Genomic DNA, 25,259 nt, shown 5'->3' on the forward strand with positions numbered 1-25,259 from the left:
TTCATGGCTCATTTCATAGATCAAGAGCTACAAGTCCCTTCACACAGGGTACAGATTTTCACAAACATGGCGCTGTTCAAGCGGCTCCCCTGGAAATTAAATTAACACAGCCCATTCGATCTCCAACATGTTCGCATTTAGTCACGTCTATTTTTTTTTTTTTTTTTTAGCAAAACAGCAAAAACTCGATTTCATGGTAAGTTATAGAATCCTTCTAGAGACTGAATAGAAACTGTAGAATTTCGGTCTTAACATTCTAGTGGGGATTGGATAAGTAGATAAAATAGGCAGGTATGATATACCTTACATAGAAAAGGAATAATACTATCACATCACTCTCCTGTAAGTCTATGTAAAGAAACTATCTATTAGAAATACAGATCACAATAAAGACCTGTGGTAACAGAACATGGAGTCGCTCTTCACTCATGATACACGTGCCAACTAAGGCAATAGTTAGGGGTAAACTTTCTCTTAGGCTTAAACTTTGTTAATGAAAACAAAGCACCATATATTTGCTTTTATTTCTAGTTTAAAATATTATTGTGCAAAAAAGGGTCGATAATTTGTTCTTAGATTCTGTCCAATCTGCCAAATTTTCTACTTTTTCTAATTTGTGACTACGCTAACCTCACACTGAAACTTAATTAGTATCAGCAAATCAAGATTTGGTTTCTCTTTCTAAATGTCTGTTTTGTATGTTTCCATGCTAGTTCATTATTTGGGGGGAAAGTCAGCTTAATCCATCATGACAACATTCTTAACTCTGTGTGTGTGTGTGTGTGTGTGTGTGTGTGTGTGTGTGTGTGGTACTGGGGGTGGAACCCAGAGGCTTTCTACCTCCGGGCTACACTCCCAAACCCATTTTATATTTTATTTGGAAACAGGGTCTCACTAAGTTGCTGAGAGCCTCGCTAAGTAGCTGAGGCTGGCTTCGAACCTGTGCGATCCTCCTGTCTCAGCCTCCCAAGCACTGGGATTACAAGCGTGCGCCACCACGCCCGGCTAACATTCTTAACTTTTAAGTAGGAGAATGAAACAACGGTAGAAGCAAAATCCAGCTTTTGAGGCGAGTTAGCCTGGCTGGGGAGCAGCGCTGGCACAGTCATGGCTAATCTGTGTATCAGCTCAGAGGCACGTCAGTCCCTAACTAACGCCGTATTCTAGGATGCCCTCAAATTCAAGGAGGGCCAGACATTGCCAAGCGGAGGCACGAATAAAAACTCATTACCTCTACAAAATGAGCTCCGGTTCACCTCTTTGTATATAAAAGACAACGTTACTATCTACGTCTCTGATGCAGGCAAATTTACACTGACTGTGCACATGTGAAATTACTGTTTTTCCTAGGTGGAAATTGAAGGGACTAGAATGTAAGTGTCTGAAGTAAGCTTGCAAAGTCAGCCTCAGTTTCGGACGGACGGCCGCTCCCTGGGGGGCTGCTCCATCAACAGGTGTCTACCCGGGAGACATGGAGATGCTGAGCCGGCACATTGGGAGGAACCTGCCGATGAGCTTGCGGTCCCGTGCTAGGGAGCGAGCATCATGAGGGCCACGGCTGCACGTGGACTTGGCCAGCCAGCCAGAGCCGAAACATGATGACACACAAGACACGTCCAGGCGGACATTCTCAGAACGCCAGAGAACGCTCTGCCCCTGCAGACTGGACACGAGGCCAGGGCTCTTCCCCGGCGGCAGCTCATCTATGGCACCAGGGTCCCCTCCAGGCTTCAAGGGGTGAGACCTGTGGCCAGTGACGATTCTCAGTGAGAGCAGCTGAGAGGTTTCAGAAACTGGAACTGAATGAACTTTTGCCTCCTCCAGCATAGTGGGCGACTGCGATGTTCCTGTTTTGTACCAACCTAACAGCTTTAGAAAACACTGCAGGTTGGGATGTAACTCAATTGACACAGTCGGTGTCTTAGGAATGGCTCCCTGGGAACTTGAGCAGGGCAGGAAGCTTACGGTGAGGAATTCTCTCTGTATGCCTCTGGGGTGTGGACCCTCCCCAGGGCTGAGGCGCTTCTAGCAAGAGTTCACAGAATAATCTTCAAGCTGCTGAGTGGAAGGGCCTGTAAAACGGATCCAAAGCTCAGGCTTCGGAGCCCCACATCCTGGTTATCTGAGAGCTGGGAATATCCAATTCTAGTAAACACTGCCAGCGAATCTGATGTGAACGGCCCACCATTTATACATCTGGGAAAAGCTGGATGCACGGTTTATGGGATTAATTCAGATCAGAGAGAAGACCTGATTCACAACTAGAAAAATACAGGCAACAATAGGAGACCTTCTGACATATGGTTATTAAAATGATTTCCCTTTTAACGATATATCCACACCCAGGTATCTATCCAAATGCAAAGATCTGAGACTCTTATTTGAGACAACAAATGAAAGCCATACTCAGCTGACATTTAGCAATTTGTGACCGGCTGTTATTCAGCCACAGCTGTACTTTTCCAATATTAGATAAAAAGACATGAGCATAAATAAACACAGGCAAGCATATGATTGAGACAGTTATACCAAACATATACTTGCTGTTACTAGATTTTTATATAAAACATTTTACTAATAACATTCTGAGTGTTAGAGGGGAAAAAAAATCACAAACTGGGCTTGGTGGTGCACGTCTATAATCCCAGTGCTTGGGAAGCTGAGACAGGAGGATCACAGGTTCGAGGACAGCCTCTGCAACTTAGTGAGACTCTTGGCAACCTAGCGAGACCCTGCCTCAAAATAAAAAATAAAAATGGCTGAGGGTATAGCATGGAAACTGAATGTCACTGGGTTCAATCCCTAGTACCCTCTCACCCCCCCAAAAAGATTTCCAAAATAGAAAGCATATTCTATTCTTTTTTTTTTTTTTTTTTTGCGGTATTGAGGGTGGAACCCAGGGGCATTCTCCTCCGAGTGACACCCCCAGCCCTATTTTTTATTCTTTATTTTGAAACAGAGTCTCACTGAGTTGCAAAGGGCCTCACTAAGTAGTAGCTGAGGCTGTTGGCAAACCACGATCCTCCTGTCTCAGCCTCCCAAATGCTGGGATTACAAGCGTGCGCCACCACCCCTGGCTAATATTTCTATTCTTGAAAATAGAAATATCCAAGCAAGCTGGACATGGTGGCACACCAGGGTCTCAGTGAGATCCTGTTTCAAAATAAAGTAAAACCTAGGGCTGGGGTGTAGCTTGTAGGTAGAATGCCTCTGGGTCCCATCCCTAGTATTGCAAAAAAAAAAAAAAAAAAAAAAAAAGAAAGAAAGAAAGAAAGAAAGAAAGAAAGAAAGAAAGAAAGATTCAAACAAAACCCCAATGATTACCAGTATAATCTACTCAAAAGCAAGAATATTCTCCCCATTTTTAGTATAATACTCAACTGTAAAGCCAAGATAGTCAGTCTGAAATATTCCATGAACATATCTGCCTGTGTGGACACTCTAGGTGGTAGACAGAGTGGTGAACCTGACAGTGTCCTTGACGATGACCTTACCATTGATAGAGAAGAAAGTTGGTGTAATTTGCATATATATATATATATATATATATATATATATATATATGTCAGTGTCTGCATTTAATATTTCCTTAGACTCTTTAGGGTAACAATGCCCAATACCAGTCTATGAAACTAACCCCTTTTTGAAATTCATTGTTTGATATTTACACAAATATATCTGTCCATTCTGTCATAGGGAATCTCTTTAATTTACCTCACCAATAATATTTTGTTGAAGCCCAAAGTAGCCGGCCGTGGTGGTACACACCTGTAAGCCCAGTCCTTGGGAGGCTGAGACAGGAGGATCGCAGGCTTGGAGCCAGCCTCAGCCACATAGCAAGACCTTCAGTAACTTAGCGAGAGCCTGTTTCAAAATAAAAAATAAAATAGGGCTGGGGGTTGTAGCTCAGAGCTAGAATTTCCCTGCGTTCAATCCCCAGTTCCAAACACATGCAAAAAAAGATTAAGTAAAATTATAGATATTATATATTTAATATGAATATGTGTGTGTTCAAAACACTTGGCATATAATAGCTGTGTTATAAATATCACTTCTCATCTAAGCTGTAGATGATTTTACTCTCTGAGAACCATGAGTAACTGCTCCCTATTCCCACACTCACCTCCAGACACCAAGCCTGCAATTTTTTTTTTTTTTGTTTTTGGGGGGTTTTTTTGTACTGGGGTGAAACCCAGGGGCTTTCTACCTCTGGGCTGTACTCCAAGACCTATTTTGTGTTTTATTTGGAAACAGGGTCTCACTAAGCTGCTGAGAGCCTCACTAAGTAGCTGAGGCTGGCTTCGAACCTGCGCGATCCTCCTGTCTCAGCCTCCCAAGCACAGGGATTACAAGCGTGCGCCACTCTGGCCAGCTACTTTGGGCTTACACACACTTGGCTCCACACTGAATTTTGAATGAGGCTGAAAGATACAGCAAAGTAGATGGGAAGCTATTTGGTAATATTAATATCGAAAACTTTGTGGACCCTCTGGGAAGATGATAAACCCCTGAAGACCATCTTAAGCTTTCAATAAGAAAATATAGATTTCAGACATGAAAAGTATTATGCTTCATCTACTAAAATTCTGGGCAGATGGTTTATAAGACTTAAAAATAAAAATGTTTTCACTGTGTCCATCCCTAAGAATAAGTGGCAAAGAAAAAAATCCCCGTGTATATATTTGTGTCTCTGCACATGCATGTAAAGTGTTTTCAGATCAGGAAAGCCTGAGACAAGGTGTATTTAATTTTGGTAGGGCCGACAATAACAATTACTGCTGCTGTTGCTGACACTTATTGGGTTCTTTTGCATGCTGGGTACTGTGACAGGTGACTTACATTCATGAGCTCAGATGCCCCTATAAAGAAGGCACAATTATTAGGAGGGCGAGAATCAGAAATGTTAGGCACCGTGCCCACAGTACAAAGGTAACAAGAAACAGAATTTTAAAATTTAAATTAGTCTGACTATGGAGTCTAGGCTGAATCTCTGTGTTTTACACTATTTAACAAACATTTCACAAAATAATTGAAAATAAAAGGGTAGGGTACCATGGTGCACACCTGTAATCCCAGCTACCCGGGAGGCTGGGGCAGGAGGATCCTGACTTTGAGGTTTGCCTCAGCAACTTAGTGAGAGTACATTTAAAAATAAATCTTAAAAAGGGCTGGGAGCTGGGATGGTGCTGAATGCCTATAATCCCAGTACTTAGGAAGCTGAGATAGAAAAATTGCAAGTTTGAGACCAGCCTCAGCAGCATAGCGGGACCCAGTTTCAAAATAAAAAATGAAAAGAACTTGGGGTATAGCATGGAGGTAGAACGCTCCTGGGCTCAGTCCAAGAAAGGAAGGAAGGGAGGGAATGAGGTAGAGAGGGAAGGAGGGAAGAAGGGATGGAGGGGTGGGAGGCTGGGGTACAGCAGTGACAGAGCACCCCTAGGTTCAATCCCTAGTACCAGAAAAAAAAGAATGAGAAAAAGAAAAGGAAAAACTGGGAACTAGATTTTAACACATTAGATAAAGTAAAAGATGGGATTACAGCTGTACTTGAAATGTGCTAATTAAATAAAGCCAAGTCGATTCAGAAGAAAGCGTTTTGGTAAGTTCTGTCCAGCCCTCCCTTGTTTACATCATTATAACAAACATAATAGACAACAAAGAAAATAGCCTCTCCGTCCATCACAGATTCAGGAAGATCACGTAAACAACAAGGAAGGACCGAGTTAGCGAGGAGCAACTGGCCCAGCAACTACGTTCAATAAACTGGGTTTCCACGTCCAGCAGAGGTCTGCCCTGACTCAGGAAGACCTTGGATATGGCAGGCCTGAAAAGCCTGGCTCTAACTTTCTGGCCTCAGACCTCGTGCCCCACAGGCTCGGCCACCTCCCAATGGTGCCCCTCGGAATAAGCCTGCGCCACAGACCTTGGGGAACCGTCCACGTCCAACCAGGACAAGAAGAAAAACTACAAAGAGTTGTGCATATAAGGAGAAGGAGCATGTAACTGAGCAGGTACAAAAAGACGGAAAAGATGGTAAATATAACTATCAACTGTAATTATCAAATAGAACCATCAACAGTAATTGATTTCTTGGTTGAATAAATAGTATGGTATATAAACCAAGAGAAAATGATAATCTTACTTTTTATTACTGGTCATAACACACACAGACTATTATATGCATCTCTAAGCACTGTGGTGAGTGTGTGTGTGTGTGTGTGTGTGTGTGTGTGTGTGTGTGTGTGTGTGTTCATTACTGGGGATTGAACCCAGTAGTGTCTTACCTATAAGCTAGGACCTATAAGCTACAACCTCAGCCTTATTTTATTGCTTTGTTTTTTAGTTTTTGGTGGATTAAAAAAAAAAAAAAACAGGTTCTCACAACGCTACAAAGGACCTTGCTAAGTTGCTGAGGCCGTCCTCGAACCTGCGATCCTGTCTCAGCCTCCCAAATCCTGGGATTACAATGGTGTACCACCACACCCAGCTTCAGAGCACCATTTAACGAAAGATACAGTAGAACTTATTCATGGATAGGCTGCTTCAGCACCAGACTCCAGGAGAACGCTTCAAGACCAAAACACCTGGTAGAAACGAGGGTTCCACTGAAGCATACAGAAGGCTTGCGAGCAAAGGAGAAACTTGAACTGTCCCTGTATAATCACAGTCAGAAGTGAATGTCTTATTCACTGCAGCCGAAAATAAGGAAAATTCATCTAGAATCCAGAGCTACCCCAAAGGGTATTCACTTTAAGATACATATTCAAGAATAGCCTTCAAGTTGGCTGAATGTAGATTTTGGAAGGAAGAATTCTGTTAAAGTAGATAGCTATATTAAATGACAGCTCTGTTAAATAATCTCTCAACTCTCCTAAAATACTCTTGTCTATAGCTTCCTCATGTATACCATCACAGGAAGACAGAAGGGAAAAGAACTTCGGAGTTAGCTTCGGTCCTACCCCATCCCCTGCTGAGTTTGGGGGAGACTGCTGGTGGTGCCTGCCTGTAGTCCCAGGGCTTGGGAGGCTGAGACAGGAGGATCACAAGTTTGTGGCCAGCCTCAGGAACTTAAGGAGGCCTTCAGCAACTTAGTGAGATCCTGCTTCGAAATAAAAAATAAGCCGGGCGTGGCGGCGCACGCCTGTCATCCCCGCGCTTGGGAGGCGGAGACAGGAGGATGGCGCAGGTTCCAAGCCGGCTGCGCTGGCGTAAGAGACCCTGTTTCCAAAAATAAAATAGGTCTGGGAGTGTAGCCCTGAGGTAGAAGGACTTCCGGGAACCCCAGCACCACCAAAATAAATAAGTTAAATAAATAAATAAATAAAATACTAAAATAGGGCTGGGGATGTAGCTCAGAGGCACAAAGCCCCTGGGTTCATTCCCCAATATAAAGTAAGGAGGGAAAGAGGGAGAGAGAAAGAGAGGGAAAGAGAAGGAAGGAAGGAAGGAAGGGAAGGAAAGGAGGGAGGGAGGAAAGGAAGTTAATTCCAACAATTAAATTCGTTTCAGCTCAACAAATAAACGCCTTACTATGTACCGAGCACTTGGCAGCGAGTCATCAAGTAGGGAGCACTCCCGGTAGACGAATCATTTTGGAGATGTCAAAGTCCTCGTGGGGAGGAGTGCCCCAGGACACCTCGCCAGGCAGCCTCCTCCGAGGGGAGGGCCCTCGCCGCCTCGCTTACCAGTGTGGGAGCCTCGGCTCTGGTTCTGCACGCCCAGAAGCCCTAAGTGGCCACGCCAAGCCTGACGTCCTGGTCCCTAGCGGCTGGAATCTCGCGTCCACAAACTCTTCAAGGACACAGGGCTCAAGTTGTCGGGCGTAGGAAGAGACCCTGGCCGTGGAGGCCCGTGTGAGGATCTCTGCTAGGAGGGAGGCGGAAGAACACGAAGGAACTCCTAGCCGGCCTAGCCTGGCCCTAGCGCTGGGGCAGGGCCGACGTCCTCGCCGTCGATGGCCCTCGGCTCCTCGGTCCTCGGTCACACGCTCCCACTCAGCAAGGTTACCCGGTGGTGGGGCGGGTCAGAGGAGAGGACGCCCGCACAAGGCCTTCAATAAAGAACTGGAGGCGATTTTGTTCAAAAGATGCCCAGCCAATCCATCCTCTTCTGCTTCTTTTTGGTTTTTAATTTTAAAGTAGGCATGAAAAATGCCATCAGGCACCAAAGATGTCTCCTCTAGGAGCTGGGACAAGGGAAAGGGAAAAATCAATTGCCTTTATTTATGATTATAGAATTACTACTGGAAAGTCTGTCTCAAAACATTGCTGTTTGTCAGTTACTAGCAGGAAGATAAACCAGCTGGCTCGTTTTGGAAAGCAACTTGATAATATGTATAAATAATCTTAAAGTATCTTTAGATAGTTTCATTCTGTTTCTGATTCTGAAAAAAGATGTTAGAAATTAATACTATATGTGGTCAAAGTGTTATTTATAAATATTATCACAAAGGTATGCAATAATGTGGAAAAAATGTTTAAGATCCCCACAGCTACATTTGAAAATTCCCATTTAGAAAAATCCTCCTCTACCAGGGGGGAGGTGGAAGAAAAAACCAGAATTAACAGTCGTTATCATACCTAATTATATCTGGGCAAGGGAACTATGCATGATTTCTTTTATCCTTTTAAATATTCCTTCAATTTCCCTCAGGAGTAGTATTTCTTTAAAATTTAAAAATAAAAACAACTAAAAGAATCTTAATTGAGGAGGAAAAAGAGGAAATGAGTTGTGTGGAAGGGAGGGGAATTAGGCGAGGCAAAATTCAGAGATAATTATACAGGGATTAGCAAGAGCTCATCTTTTGTCCACGGTTGTACTTAGGGCAGTAGGTACAAAAGGGCGGTCCCTGCGTCTGAGGAAGTGAAGACAGTATCTTTCCACTCAAAGGATCTCTGCAAGAAATCTTTCTAGACTTCTCTCAGAACCCTCCAGATCACCGGTTGTTGAAGAAAAGCAGCAGCTCTGATAATCCTCTGAAAGCTTTCATTCAGAGCCGAACTAAGTGCCCCGTGGTAGCACCCCAATACTTGGGAGGCTGAGACAGGAGGATCCTAGGCTCGAGGACAGCGTCAATGCACCAAGACTCTCCGTGATCTAGTAAGACCCTGTTTTGAAACCAAGAATAAAAAGGGCTGGGAACGTAGCTTGGAGGTGGAATACCCCTGGGTTCAGTCCCCGGCACCAAAATCAAACTAACAGAAACCTGGCCATTTACCCCCCTCTAATATACAGTTCTCCCTAAAACTATTCTCTTCGTTTTTAAGAAATAATATAATGAATAAATCACTAAGGTATTCACCAAGGCGACATGGGTAATGCTGGTTCTGTTGTTACTTGAAATAGTATTTAGTGTATAAAATCATATATAACTGTTTGCTTTTATTCTAATGGACCAAATTAAGTGTATCGTCAAGATTAATGTATCATTTATTTGTTTTCTCTCCCATTTACTATTGAAGAAAATAGTATTGAACAAGGCAAAAAGTAATCAATAATGTGCCTAAACCTCGTGGTTAGCTGAATCAACAAGATTGTGTGTGTGTGTGTGTGTGTGTGTGTGTGTGTGTGTGTGTCTCACTGGGGGTGGAACCCAGACACTTTCTACCTCCGGGCTATACTCCCAGACCTTTTTTATATTTTATTTGGAAACAGGGTCTCACTGAGTTGCTGAGAGCCTCACTAAGTAGCTGAGGCTGGCTTCGAACCTGCGCGACCCTCCTGTCTCAGCCTCCCCAGCACGGGGATCACAAGCGTGCCTACCACGCCCGGCTGAATGAACAAGACTTTGAAAACTGCTTGATTGGGGTAAAACCCCGATCAAAAAAACTGTGGCTTATTTGAAATTGCTTTATATTCTTACTCATGTATTGACAATGTCAGAAATCACAAAATTTCAGTGCTATAATAAATCTTAGTCACGAGTATGACTATATCCATTTATTTTCTAACTTAACAAATTACCAAGAGCCGACTAACCACGTCAGACAGCAGGGCAGATTTACAAACTTGCCGTCACGTACATTTTAGAATTGCACACGACTTGACTCTTAGTACTGCTGAGACTTCTGTTCTTTAGCTTCCTGAAGTGTTTTGTTTGTCGTGTGTGTGTGTGTGTGTGTGTGTGTGTGTGTGTGTGTGTGTGTGGTACTAAGGATTGAATCCAGGGACATGCTACCTCTGAGCTACACCCCTAGCCCTATTTTATTTTTATTTTGTAACAGGGTCTTGCTAGGTTGATGAGAGTCTCACTACCTGCGGAGGCTGTCCTCGAGCCTGAGGTCTTCCTGTCTCGGCCTCCTAGGCATGGAGGATCTGGGCTTGCGCCACCACGCCCAGCTCTCGTTTTGTTTGGCTGCTTACTGAAGCACTAGAAAAGAACCTTGCTGTGATAAGTAAATAAACCTTTAATCCTATAAGATTATTTTTTATTTATCTACTTATTATAGTACTGGTATTCTATCCCTGAGCTACACAGCCCAATTTCACTTTTTATTTTTGAAAAGGGTCTCACTAAGTTGGCAAGGCTGGCCAAGCCCGCAGTCTTCCCATCTCAGCCTCCCAAGTACTGGTACGAGAAGCTGCATATCACGCCCAGTTTAAGATTATCATTTATTGATTAGAAGTTTAACAAACGCTTCTAGTGTTTGAAGATGACATCCAATGTTATTACTAACTTTGTACTGTGGGGTGTGTGTGTGTGTGTGTGTGTGTGTGTGTGTGTGTGTGTTTACTGGGGATGGAACCCAGGAGCATTCTACCTCTGAGCTACACCCGCAGCCTTATTTTATTCTGAAAAGGGTCTGGCCTCACTAAGTTGCAGAGCAGCTCAGCCTTCCAAGTACTGGGATTAGAGGTATACGCCACCAGACCCTGGCTTACTGACTCCATATTTAATGGCAAATTAAGACATGATTATGTCATATTACTAATTGAGTAAAGAGAATAGCAAGTTCTATACACAGAGGACTTTATCCCAATAGGAAAAAGATCTAAATATAAGTATAGAGATTGACTTATAAAGGGAAAAAAGAGTAGATCTATATTTTGTCTATGGTGAGATATTCAGTTGACAAACCACTGGATTCAGAGAGGAGAAATCAATATCTAATTTCACTTTGGTAACTTCTCAAATATCCCGAGGTATCCTCTAGGTCTGTGGCATCCTAACACGTGGCTAGACACTGAGGTAACTCCTTTATTACATACACTGAAGCCCTTAACCTTTTAATATATTAAATTGTTCTGAAGACTTTTCTGCACTGAGCCCCTCAGATTCTAGAAATCAGGTATCTTCCCCCTTCCTGGCTTCCTACAATTCAGTAAGGTTATTTTGTTTTCTTTTGTTTTTATATAAAAGGGATCTGGAGTGTGTAGAACCACAAGTTAAGCCCTGTGCATAAAACCCAATCAGTAAATGCGTACTGCCCGAACTTGCTGATTTGGAATGCAAAAATATCTGGTTACTTCATATTGTAATAATTTGTATTTTGCAACAATTCATCTTATAAAAATGACAGAAATTAAGTAGTCAGAGTGGTTATGGACGTCTTACGTAAGAGAAGAACCTTTCCAAGTAACTCGGTCGAATTCGTGTACATCCAGCTGACGCGCACATGGAAATTATTTAAGAAAAAGTTTATCTCAGAACATTTACAAGGTGACCCCATGTTTGCCTAATTTGAGTTTCTTTAATTTTTCTATAATTATTATTTCATTGAAATAAAAGTAGTTTATGTATTTAAAAAGCTTCATTTAAAATGTCACTAAGTCAGCGCCGGGCGTGGTGGGCACGCTTGTCATCCCCGCGCTTGGGAGGCGGAGACAGGAGGATGGCGCAGGTTCGAAGCCAGCCGCGTGCGCTGGCTTAGGAGACCCTGTTTCCAAATAAAAATATTTAAAAAAAAAGAGGTCTGGGAGTGTAGTCCAGAGGTAGAAGGGCTTCCAGGAACCCCAGTACCACCAAAAAAATAAAAAATAAAATGTCACTAAATCAAACTTGATCTAATTTCCAGAGTAGTATTTTATAGGTTACACTTTAATAAGACACAAAGTACTGCAGGTAGACGCATCAAAGCCTTTTCCATTACGTTGAGGATTTCCGCAACAGAGAGAAGCACTGCAGAGTTCAGAGCAAAGAGCAGGGCTGCAAAATCACGGTGATGCTCGTGGAGAGGGAGGGAGGGAGGGGGAGGGAGGGAGGGAGGGAGGGAGGGAGGGAGGGGGAGGGAGGGAGGGAGGGAGGGGGAGGGAGGGAGGGAGGGGGAGGGAGGGAGGGAGGGAGGGGGAGAGGGAGGGAGGGGGAGGGAGGGGGAGGGAGGGAGGGAAGAAGAGAGGGAGGGAGGGAGGGGGAGGGAGGGAGGGAGGGAGGGGGAGAGGGAGGGAGGGGGAGGGAGGGAGGGGGAGAGAGGGAAGGAGGGAGAGGGAGGGAGGGGGAGAGAGGGAAGGAGGGAGAGGGAGGGGGAGAGAGGGAGGGGGAGAGGGAGGGAGGGGGAGGGAGGGAGGGGGAGAGAGGGAAGGAGGGAGGGGGAGGGAGGGAGGGAGGGAGGGAGGGAAGAAGAGGGAGGGAGGGGGAGAGAGGGAAGGAGGGAGGGAGGGAGGGAGAGGGAGGGAGGGGGAGGGAGGGGGAGGGAGGGAGGAAGGGAGAGGGAGAGAGGGAGGGAGGGAGGGAGGGAGAGAGGTGTGAGTGTGCTGGGGATTGTACCTAAAGGGCATTCTACCTCTGAGTTACACCCCCAGCCTTATTTTTTTAATTTTTTACTTTGAAACAGGGTCTCACTAAGTTGCTGAGGCTGGTCTCCGGTCTCAACCTCCCAAGTACTGGGACGTGTTGACAGGTGTGGGCTGCCACACCTGGCTATAAGTACTTTTGAAAACTAGTTATATGATAATATAGTGTGATTTTTGACAATCATCTTTCAGTTTATAGTTTTTTTTTTAAAACTACACAGCTAAAACTGTTCAATTCAGCTTTACATCTCTTAATACATTCGGCAGATGATTGCTGTATTTTTAAACAGAGAGGTAAGTTTCATTTATCTCCCACAGACCAAAAAAAAAAAAAAAAAAAACTTTTTAAAGAAATATTACCCAGCCAGAAGTAGCGGTACATGTCAGCAATCTCAGTACTTGGGAGGCTGAGACAGAAGAATCACAGGTCACAGGTTTAAGGTGAGCCTCAGAAACTTAATGAGACCCTGCTTAAAAAAAAAATAAATGAAAAAAAATCCAGTTTTAGCAAGAAAAAAATAAATAAATGAAATAGAGCCCTGGAATGTGGCTAAGAAGTAGAATATTCCTGTGTTCATTGCCCAATCCCACAAAAATTAATTAATTAATAATAGAAGTTAAAAATTAAAATAAAATGTTTTGGGGCAACAAAATTAGGGAGTGAGATAAAACTAATTTGAAAGACATCAAGTTTTACCACAAAATCAATCCTTCGAGAGGAAAAATTGCATATCTATTTATACTTTTAATTACTATATAAATAACATTTTAAAATCTCATCAATGGCAAAAAGATTTACCAAGACGTAAATGATATCAAAGTTGTTTTTTGTGTACAGGAAATTATACTCTATTTTTAAATTCTTTACTCCAATGACTCTAAAAACAAAAGTTTGAAACATCTTTCCTTGCTAATATAATAAACATAAGAAAAAGCCGGCCAGCCATGCGATGCACACCGGTAATGCCAATACTTGGAAGGCTGAAGCAGAAGGACTGTGCAGGCAGCGAGGCAGCCTCGGCAACACAGCAAGACCCTGTTTCAGATAAAACAATAAGCCAGGCATGGAGCCACACATTTATAACCTCAGGACTTGGGAAGCTAAGACAGCAAGATTATAGGTTAAAGGTCAGTCTCAGCTACTTAATGAGGCCCTCTGCAACACAGTGAGCCCATGTTTCAAAATAAAGAATAAAAATAGGGCTGGGGGTATATCTTAGGAGTAGAATTGCCCTAGGTTCAATCCCCAGTGCCACAAAAAAAGAATAAAATCAATTAATTGAATAAGTTAATTAATTTAATAATTAATTAATTGAATAAAACAAGGGTGAGGGTATAACTCAGAGGTAGAATGTCCCTACCGGGTTAAATCCCCAGTGACTCCCCTAACACACACACACACACACACACACACACACACACGCACACGCACACATGCACGCGCGAGCGTGTGCACACACACACACAGGGAAAAAAAGCCAAATTAAACTAAACGTATATTAAAGCCAGGGTTTTCAGGATTTTTTATCTTTTTCCTATCTGCTTCTTATTAAATCGCCTTTCAATCTGCTCTAAATCTGTCATTTAATCTCTGTCTTACCAATTATATTTTGTTTTCTGTTTTCATAATGGGGATTGAGCCCACAGGACATTCTGACTCTGAGCTATACTCCCAGCCCACTTTATTTTTTATTTTGAAACAGGGTCTTACTAGGTTACTAAGGCTGGGCTCAAACCTGCCATCCTGTCTCAGGCTCCCAAGTACTGGGATTGCAGGTGTGCACCACCACACGCAGCTCGATCCAGCACTCGTGTGTGTGTGTGTGTGTGTGTGTGTGTGTGTGTGTGTGTGTGTTACTAGGGATTGAGCCCAGGGGCATTCTACCTCCCAGCCACCCTCCCCCAGCCCTAATTTTTATTCTTTATTTTGAAACAAGGTCTCACTAAGTTGCAGAGGGCCTTGCTAGGTGGACGGGGCTGGCCGTGAACCTGCAATCCTTGTGTCTCAGCCTCCCAAATACTGGCATTCCAAGCGTGCACCACCCCGCCGGGCAATTCAGCACTCTTAATTTAAAAATTTCTGAAAGAGTAAATGGAACAAGTATGAAAAGGCTACGGGAATGAAATGTGTGACCTAATGATACCCATTTTAAATGTCAAACTATTAACAACAGACGCAAATGCTTTCCAGTTGCATCTGACACGACACCTGCGCATGTCAGGCACGGTCACGGGCAAAGGTTCTGTTCCTCTCCTGCCGTGCTCCATAGTGGGCGAAGAACCTGGACCAGACCTTGCCGGATTCGATCTTTCAACCTGGGATAACGATAAAGCCTTTCCTTTCCACTCTTCCCCGTCATACATCTTTTCAAAAGGAAATGCAGAGAGATTTGAAAAAGCTCTTCAAGGAAAACTCGACACAAGTGAACACGAGTGGTACCAGAGATCCCAGGCCCAGAGTTTCAGGTGGATCGTGGAGGAAGCTGATACTTTGGGCCTATCAGATTGCTGCTGTCATCAAAAGAAACTTAGGAGATCAAAGAAAAAGATCTCGCAAAGCAAAAGACCTGTGGTGAGGGAAAATAAACCAGAGAGATTTTGTAGGAAAAACTTAGAGAGAGGTACTAGAGTTTGAAGGCTTTTGAAAAGACGGCGACCGAGCAGCTGATGAAGGATGCCGGTGGCCCCAGGGCAGCGGGGGCGCAGCGGCCTCTGCCTCCCACCAGCGGTGTGACCTGGGGCACCCCACTTTCCTCCGCCTTTCACCTCCATGCTGGCAATGGTGACACTCCCCGACACAAGTGAACACGAGTGGTACCAGAGATCCCAGGCCCAGAGTTTCAGGTGGATCGTGGAGGAAGCTGATACTTTGGGCCTATCAGATTGCTGCTGTCATCAAAAGAAACTTAGGAGATCAAAGAAAAAGATCTCGCAAAGCAAAAGACCTGTGGTGAGGGAAAATAAACCAGAGAGATTTTGTAGGAAAAACTTAGAGAGAGGTACTAGAGTTTGAAGGCTTTTGAAAAGACGGCGACCGAGCAGCTGATGAAGGATGCCGGTGGCCCCAGGGCAGCGGGGGCGCAGCGGCCTCTGCCTCCCACCAGCGGTGTGACCTGGGGCACCCCACTTTCCTCCGCCTTTCACCTCCATGCTGGCAATGGTGACACTCCCCTGTCACAGGGTGATGGTGAGGAACTGAATACCACAATAGTAAAACTTAACACTGAGCCTGGCACAAAACTTATTCCTTAGCATGAGAAAAAGCCAGAAAAGTTAAGCAGGTGGGCCTGGCTCAGGCTTCCTGCACAGAGCACCACCACGGGGCTTTGCTAACTCGACTTAAACACTAAAGGAATCAAAATTTGATTCCCAAGCCATTTGGTTAATGTTGAAGGTTTTACTTATGGATATCCGAAAAGCTAAAAGTACTAGGTTTCCTTAAACTGGTCTGAATCGAAAAAGTGCCCGTTCTTCAGCCATACATGGCGGCCCACTCTTGTGATCCCAGCATTTGGGAGGTTGAGACAAGGAGGATCGCAGGTTCGAGGCCAGCCTCAGCAACTCAGCGAGGCCTTCGGCAACTTAGTAAGACCCTGTTTCCAAGTAAAAAATAAAATAAGGCTGGGGGAGATCGCTTAGAGGGAGAATGCCCATGGGTTCAGTCCCTAGTACCACTAAATAAATAAATAAATGTATACATGCAGGGTGCTTTTCAACTCATCCAAGATGCCAGTGGGAAACAGGAGACAAAAATAAATATAAACTCCAGCTACAAAAGTATAAAACATTCAATTTTGATTGCCAAACAAGTGAATTCTTGTTCCTCGTGTTTGACTAAACCACAGCCAAGTCTGATGTCGGTATATAGAATACTGTTTCATTCTTTATTTTAAATCTTTCTTACATGTTTAAAAAATACACAGGGGTTCTGAACAATCTCAAGAAAGCGACACCGTTTCTACTAAAGGACCCCTTGCATCAGGCCGCCGGGTGCGAACATGACATGGTTGGCTTCTAAGCTCAAGAGCCATAGGCACATTTCATTAAATGCTTTTTATAAAACAAAGAAACCCTAAGTGCTGAGAAGAAAAAGTCCTCAGTCGTTTGGTATAAATTTTCAAACATCTTTCATCAGGAAATGCATGGTATAAAAGTAATATCTGGATGTTCTAGTGCTCACACCTGTGGCACGACGAGTTCCCGTTTCCACTTTGCTACAACTAGGCCCCTAACAGTCACGACACAATCCTGGGTAGCCCGCTAAAAATAAGTTAATCTCTGCATCTCAAAACAGGTCATTACAAAATAAAATCCCCATAGCTCTCACCTGTATTGGGTAATTAAGTATATTATATTCTCAGCAGCACTAAGAACGCAGCTTCGTCTAATATAAATATCTAAATAACAACTACACAAAAGTATTCTCCTTTCAAAATAAGGGTTTTTCTGTATATGCTTTGTTCAATGTTGACAGCTCAAACATTGATCTATGTGTTGCGCTACAAAAACGTTAGGCACGGATCATATAATTTACATTTTTGTTGTAAAAAATAAAGTTTGTGCAAATGCATATCACATAAAGGACTGGTAGTGAGCATGACGGTGAGCTTTTGTAGACCTAACACAAGAAGTTAATGTTTTCCTTTCAAAATAAAAAAAAAAAAAATAGGACAGTCCAAGATTCCACATAGCACTAGTGGGTGAGTATCAGCTTCTGCATTAGAATTACTCGTGGGTTTTCTGAAGAAAAACAAAGCTTTGCTATAGCAAAAAAAAAAAAAAAAAAAAAAAAAAGACACCACTGTAGGCGCACGAACTAACTTCAAAGAAACTAGAAGGAACTGTTTGCAAAAATCCATTAAAAATATCTAACGCTATCTCCCAAACAGGCCAATAGATTGCTTTGTTAGGAGGAATAAATTATTTAACATGATTTATACAGTGGATTCTTTCATTAGCTAGTATACTTTGGGAGTAAAGAATCAAGGATTTAGAGAGAGAGAGAGAGAGAGAGAGAGAGAGAGAGAGAGAGAGAGAGAGAGAGAAATACCAGACTGTTAGAAAAGAGGGGAAAAGCAAATGTGACTTTACCGGGAAGAAACAAAAATACTGCTTCTGTTGTAGCAAAGATCTGTGCTGTGGAGAAGATTATAGAAGCCTAAACAAAGGAGCTCTGTGGCAAATACTCAAATATAACGCTTACTAGGCATCCTCCAAAGGGCTGCGGATCAGCCTGTTTAAAGTGCACTCTGATGCAAAAGGTTAGCCCTGGCCACATATATAATATGTAGCACTTTTCTGCAAAGGGCAGTTTATGCACATAACTTTCACAACCACAAAGAGTGTGAGACATGGAAAAAGACAAAACGAGAGCCGAAGACCAGGTGGGAGTGCGGGTGAAGACACAGGCGCCACGGCTCGCCCGAGTCCTGCACAACGTTCTGCTGGGCAGAATGCATTTCCTTCTCACAGCTCGGTGTTTCCTGTTGCTGACTGCTTCTAGTCACATGCTAGAATCCCCTCCTGAGATTACCCTCCAGACATCTCTTTCTTTAGGTTTTTCCATGAACAGGGAAAAAGATCTTTCGTCTCATCCTTCGTTTCATAGGAAATATTTCTCTGGTGGCAAATTTCCAGACGAATGGAGACGTCCGTCCCAGGGCACTGTCGGGCTGCGTGTGAGCTCCCGTCTAGCTCTTCAGATGGAGCAGGAGTTCGCCCGTCTCCTAGGCTTCGGGTCTCGCACCCCCTCATCCTTCACACACAGGCAAGATGTGCACATGGTCTCGGAAAGTCTGCGGAGGCCGAGCCGGAAAACGCTGTTGGAGAGGCTGTAAATCACACAGTTACAAAAGCTGTTGCTTATGGCCAGCCAGGTTGTTAAGAAGGACAGCGTGGGGTTGTCCAAAACGCGGGAGCTCTCGAGGAGGAAGTAGACGATGTAGGGCAGCCACAGCATGTAGAATACACTGGTGATCCGAAACAGGACCATGGCGTAGCGCCGGTCGGGGCCGTGCCCCGGCTCTCGAGCCGCGTCTGCCTCGTGGCTCGGGAACCGGGCCCTGCGGTCATTTATCTCTTTGGTGTGCTGCCGGCAAATCTTGAAAATGTGGAAGTAGGTGAAGCACACCACGAAGGCGGCGGGAGCGTACAGTAAGCAGACGATGAAGCCGGTGAAATATGCGCTGGTGAGCCAAGAGGCGGCGCACCATTCGAAGATGTCCCCGTGGTACCCAGGCTTCCCCCAGCCGAAGAAGGACGGCGAGAAAAGCAGGCAGGAGTACATCCAGATCAGGACGATGCAGAGTCTCAGGCGGCACGGGGTGACCAGCTGGTTGTAGGAGAGCGGCTTGGTGATGGCCAGGTAGCGGTCCACGCTGATGCAGGCCAGGCACGCCATGGAGACGCTCTTCAGGACTGAGATGATGTAGCCGAACACCTGGCACGCCAAGGACTCGTGCACGCCGGTGGAGTAGTGGAGCAGCGAGAGGGTGGGGACCAAGCAGCTGACCCCGACCAACAGGTCGGCATAGGCCATGGTCTGGATGAAGTAGCTGGTCGTGTAGTGATGGAGCAGCGGGGCGCAGTGGAAGACAAAGATGACCGTGAGGTTCCCGGCAATGATCAGGAAGGTCAGCAGGACAATCACAGCCGTCTCCAAGATGCACACGTCCACCGCGCTGTAGTGGCCGAACCCCAGAGGGCAGGAGTGCCGCTCGGACGCGTTGGCCGGCCCGCTGCTCACGTTGGGGAGCCTCCAATCAGTCCCCCTGGACTCATTCATGGCTCGGGGTTAGCGGGTCTCGCAGTCTGGGCTCCCGCAAGCAGGTACCGATTCCTGCATCTGTTAAACTCCACACACGAGCGTCTCGGCGCCTGCGGCGGCAGCGAGTGTCAGTGTGGCTCCTGCCGCTGAGCGTCCCAGAGCGCGCGCAGGTGTCTGCATCGGGCGGAATTCAGCAGTGACACATCCCAGCTCTGGGGGGGAAGGGAGGAGGGTGAGCTAGAAAGGCGAAAAGAGGTCTCTGATTAGCTTCGTCCCACCCTGTGCTGTCAAGCAACTCCGGCCCGCTAGAGAAAAATGGGTCTATGGCCTCGTACTACAGAACATTAATTCTGTCAAAAGAAAAGCCGTCAGCTGCCAAGGGAAGCAAAGCCCTCTGTGGACTCTTGCTTTTCTCCTCTCCTAGGAGATGCAGTTTCTTAGGAATCAGCTAGAAAGAAAGAAAAGGGAAAGAGTCCTGACTTGTCTCAGGAGTCCCGCTTCATCTATGATGAAAAGTGCATTTATATTTTGGACTTTAAATATTAAGTTTGGTTGGAAAACTAAGAAAAAGTTCACTGTGGCAAAGAGCGTCCAGGTCCTTGGGCTTGGTTCAGGTTTGAGGCTGATGGGTGAAACTTTATGGTCCATTTTTCTCTCCCTTTTTTTTAATGGTAATCCTATCCATGTCCACTTCAAAAGACTTGTCTCTGTACGGGCACCAAGGAGCAGAATAGGGGTAACAAACAGTCCCCTGACTGCCCTGTAACTCTCGAGAGAAAGGAGGTATATTTACAGTAGGGAAGATGATATATAATAGAGAAATGGATTAGCACCTGAAAACAGAGGGAGAAACTTCGGAAGTTTTAATTCTGCACGCATTCTAAAGCATTTAGGTGAAAACAGTCTTAGTCCATTATAGCTACTGGTGCTGATAACAGCAATGTAATCGACACCTCTTCCCTTCTAAAATGAAGGGAAGCAGAGCTGGCCTACAACTCCACGCTTGTGAAACGGGGATTGGAAAAGGTCAGACTCTCATTCTTGACACCGTACCTAGCCATTAATTTCAGCATTTGTAACTGAAATTATCTTTCAATATTTGCTATGCCCTCTTCGTTACAACAGAGCACGATAATAAAACAGAGACCTCGGAGTTATTTCTCGCCTTTGTAACTATGCTCTCTCTCAAATATATGCAAAATATAGTTGAGTTTTAGACAATAATAGAAACTCTGCACTAAGCTCACTTAACTAGGAATACTGTCATGATTTATCACTCGAGTATCTCTAGTAGGCTTCGTATTCTATTTTGCTATGCCTTGTCTAATTCCACTAGACGATTAGCACACTAAATCAGTACTTCAACTAAATCTTCCAAAAGTGGAAAATTACCTTGTTTATTATATTTGCAGTTATGTAGCAGCCATATGTTAAAAACATGCCTCTTCTATCTCCGGGTTCTATTTTGAGCAAGGGCTCAATTAATACAGGAGCCATTAGGTCGGTTATGAGACAGTCTTGTTTTAAAATACCTCAAAGCAACAAGATGAGTTTAAATCCTTGAGTCTGAAACAGTGAACGGCTGGCAGGACGGAACCCATCCAAAAGGCTTCCAAGGTCATTCTAGTCCCAGGTTAACATTTGCCAAAGTCTCTTTTGGAAGTACAGGCATCTCAGAGAATCCCTTGTCAGCCTTTGTTGTCGCGGCTTTTGAAGAAATAGCATGCACTGGAAATGAAAACGTTTCCTTCAGGAACAATACAGCAGCTTAACAGGAAGCATTCTTCTGAAAGTTATTTTCTCTTGCACCAGCACATCCCCCGGGAAGTCCTCCTCCTTTTGAAGTTGCCATAGGATGTTCCTCCGTGCACACCCCTAGTTTCAGCTGTCACAGAACAGTTCTCTTGTTGCAGGGATAAGGTGATGCCTCTCACCTACGTCCACTCTGCTCAGCTGCTAGGCTGGGCTGCTTGATTCAGAAGTCTGACTCACGGTGGTGCAGTTCCCGAGCACTGGCAGTAGACTGTTCGGTCTCTCAGCATCTCTGTCTCCACCTGAGCCGGAGCCCTGCTCCTCCTCCTCCTCCTCCCTCCTCCTCCTCCTCCTCCTCCTCCTGAGCCGATGCAGAAGAACTCACCATCGGAAAGGTGACTCGGTCCTCCTGCCCCAATCAACAGAACAGCCAATGGCTACTGCAGCTGAAACCGTCACTAGGTAACAGTTGCCAGGCACATGCAGGCGGATAGACTTATTCTGCAAGCTCGGATCAAGATTGACAAAAGGGAACAAGGAAACTGACCGTTCCTTAGAATATGTTAATGCACGTGTAAACTTCCAGAGAGATGTTCCCCGTACCATGCATAAGGATTATTTCCTATGAACAGGACAGGAAAAAAGAACTGACATCCACCTTTAAACCCTATAGAGAAACTACCATAGGGTTCGAGGATACTAAACAGTCAGCAGTAACCTAATGCCCATTGGCAGAAAAAACTTATTAATTATTAAAAAATAGCCAAGTGTTGGTGAATTCAAGTGATATGACTCTTTTTCTCTATGAAATGTATAGTTATATTGTTACCAGTACAAGTTAAAAGCCATTTACTATCACTCCGATCCCTGCCACGCCCACACAAAAATTGATGAGTTAGAAACACTTAACTATGCAAACAAACTGCTAAAACTAATACTAAATTAAAATCTATCTGAAAAAAAAACTTAAGGTAAAATAGGATCTTAAAAGAGTATAGGCATTAGAATAAGTAAAAAGTTTGCTTAGTCCATTATTGTATTGTGGTGGGGGGACACTGGGGATGGAACTCAGGGGCATTACACCTCCAAGCTCCACCCCAGCGCTTTTTGGGTTTGTTTTGAAACAAGGTCTCACTAGGTAGCTGAGAGTCTCACTACACTACTGAGGCTGTCCTCAAACCTGAAATCCTCCTGTCTCAGCCTCCCAAGTACGAGCATTACAGGCATGTGCCACAGCTCCAGGTGCTCAGTCTTTAACCTTTTATCCTATTTTGCAAAAGGATAAAAGGTTAAAGAAATCTTTCATATAGTGCTGGAGCCACTTATACCCAAGTTACAAGAAAGCAAGTTAAATATTTGCTCAAATATCTGATGGACATAAAAACACTTTTATTTCAACTTATTATAGACTACTAAAGACAACCATTCATCTATATTAAACATATTTCTCATGGGGTCAGCACTCTTCTTAAAAGTGACTTAGAACCCATTTAATTTTTTCCCCACATTTAAAGTAAGTCATCTGGGCATGGTGGCGCACACCTGTAATCCTAGTACTTGGGAGGCTGAGAAAGGAGGATCACGGGTTCAACAGCTTCAGTAACATAGCAAGGCTCTCAGCAACCTACCAAGACCTTATTTCCAAGCAAATACACACACACACGCACACACACACACACACACACACACACACACACACACGCACACACCAGCCTAGTAGTGTGGTAGCTCATGCTTGTAATCCCAGTACTTGGAGAGCCAAGCCGGGAGAATCACAGGTTTGAGGCCAGCTTCAGAAACTTAGGGAAACCGATTCAATAAATACATAAATAAATAAGGGCTGGGGGTATAGCTTGGAGACAGAATGCCCCTGAGTTCAATCCCCAGTAACACCAAAAAAAAAAAAAAAGTCAAGAAAATTAAGAGGAAGCTGGAAGATAAGAAGTAGTACATCTGTTGACAGCGTGCTCCATGTGCTAAGCATTATACTACGTGTGCGTCTGTATTCCGACTATAAAAATTAAAGTCTCTATGAAGTAGGCGCCATAATTATGGCTCTCCAAACGAAGAAAGTGGAGCTAGGGAAGAGAAATAGAGCTGTCTACGATCACAGAGTTATGAAACTAAGACTCCAGCGGGTCAACTTGTCATTCTTAACGCTGCACTGAGAAGCCCCATCCTCACCACTCTCCTCCGGAAGCGTCTGCCAGCCAGGAAGCGTCTTTCTCAGTAGAATTCCTTCAGGTTTCCTAAAAATGATTTCTAAGGAGCAGAAAGCCCTATTCTTTCCCTGATGTCCAACTCCCTATCCCAAAGACCACATTACTGCTAAAATCTTTGGGGGTTTAAGTGAACTGTAGAATGGTAAATACACTTCTCATTACCAAAACTAGTTATAAGACAAGTTATAATAGTAATCTTAGAACAAATACTAGGTTTCAGTTTGAAGGTAACTATCTCAATTTGACATGAGAGCTAGAAAGTTCTATTTCATAGGAAAGCAGTCTGACTGTAAGAAAGACATAAAAGCATTAAAATCAAACAAGATGAGATCTACCATGCTCTGGTATGAAAATAAAAATTCAAAATATAATGGCATTTGGTGAACAGTCATGAGGGTCACTAGGTCTCACATTCCATATAAAGAAAAGTTAAAATACTAAGCTTTACTACAAAACAATTGAAAAATTAAATGCCACCAATTATACTAAGGTTACTTCAAGTTACCACAATTTAAACAAATCATTTTAAAAGTTGACTTCACACATTTTTAAAATAGCTTCGAATGATAAGATTTCTAAAATTAGGGGAACGGCAAAAGAATATGCAGCGGAATTCAAATACGAGATTGCTTCAGGTTGACATATTTATTACCAAAACGATTACCGGCAGGGATCTGGGCCTAGAAGCACTGTAAATAACCATAACTGCACATGCGTCCAAAGACACATGCTAACGCTCGGCAGAGCTTCAGAAGCGCTTGATACACCAAGCGTCCTTCTCTCCTTCCACAGACTTAAAATAAAAGAGCTTCACTGGTTTTACTGAGACAATTTTCTCCTCCGTAGCAACTGACTCCACTGGCCCCTTGCTTTTCTTACTTTTCTTTTCTGTCCTTTGCTCTGATCTAGTTATATAGAAACTAATTATAATGTGAAGCTCTGACGACCACAGAGCATTCACATCAAACATTTGCCAAGCGCATTCTCTACGGCCTCGTGTCTTCAGAGTAGACACTGTTCCTCTCATCTGAGGGGTCACTGGGTGTTTTATCACCACCGTTCTTTTTATAATCTTTGCTAACCAGCCTCTCTCGCTTGTCAGCTGATGGATGCTAATCAAGAACTATCCAAGAGGAATTATTATTGGGGTTACTTTGCTACTGTTTCTAACAGCTAAAACTTAAGATGATACAGCACACATAACTGATTTTGGATGTAAACCTTTATATAGTCTTGTACATGTATTAAATATCCAGTCATTTCAGACCACAACTCGGTAGAACCCAGTAGATGTCGGCGTTGTCTTCTGACATCTTTTGTTTTGCTTTTTTGTTTGTTTGTTTGTTTGTTGGGTGGGTGGGTGGGTGGTACTGGGGTTCCTGGAAGCCCTTCTACCTCCGGGCTACACTCTCAGACCTGTTTTTATACTTTTTTATTTTTGGAAACAGGGTCTCTTAAGCCAGCGCGGCTGGCTTGGAACCTGCGCGATCCTCCTGTCTCCGCCTCCCAAGTGCGGGGATTACAAGCGTGCCCACCACGCCCGGCTTCTGACATGTTTTAAAGACTTCAAATGACGTGTGCATCCAGACCTTATTTCCTCACTATGCCTCCCATCTGTGAACTTTCTCGTCTCCTGTCACGCCCTAGCCATGCCGGCACGGTCTGGAACTTCCGATCTGCTCTCTCTGAGATGATACCCATCGTCCACAAAACAGAACGTTCTTTCCAAAATGCAAACCACATCACATCACTCGCCTGTGTCAAAATACCCCCAGGGTTTTATACCGCAG

At 44.1% G+C, this 25,259-nt stretch overlaps 2 protein-coding genes across 3 annotated transcripts in view; both read right to left on the bottom strand.

Annotated features, from left to right (window-relative positions):
* The window catches only part of RABGAP1L (RAB GTPase activating protein 1 like), a gene marked incomplete at both ends in the record, with an annotated part of 518,644 nt that overhangs the window by 349,493 nt on the left and 143,892 nt on the right, over nucleotides 1-25,259 (bottom strand). The window lies entirely within an intron of this gene.
* On the bottom strand, nucleotides 18,428-19,513 carry GPR52 (G protein-coupled receptor 52; the record flags this gene model as incomplete). Its single annotated transcript, XM_080698380.1, has 1 exon — nucleotides 18,428-19,513. One exon carries the CDS (start codon nucleotides 19,511-19,513, stop codon nucleotides 18,428-18,430), a length of 1,086 nt encoding a protein of 361 aa, XP_080554506.1.

The sequence above is a fragment of the Muscardinus avellanarius genome (genome assembly GCF_963383645.1).
Source record: "Muscardinus avellanarius genome assembly, chromosome: 7".
Lineage (NCBI taxonomy): Eukaryota > Metazoa > Chordata > Mammalia > Rodentia > Gliridae > Muscardinus > Muscardinus avellanarius.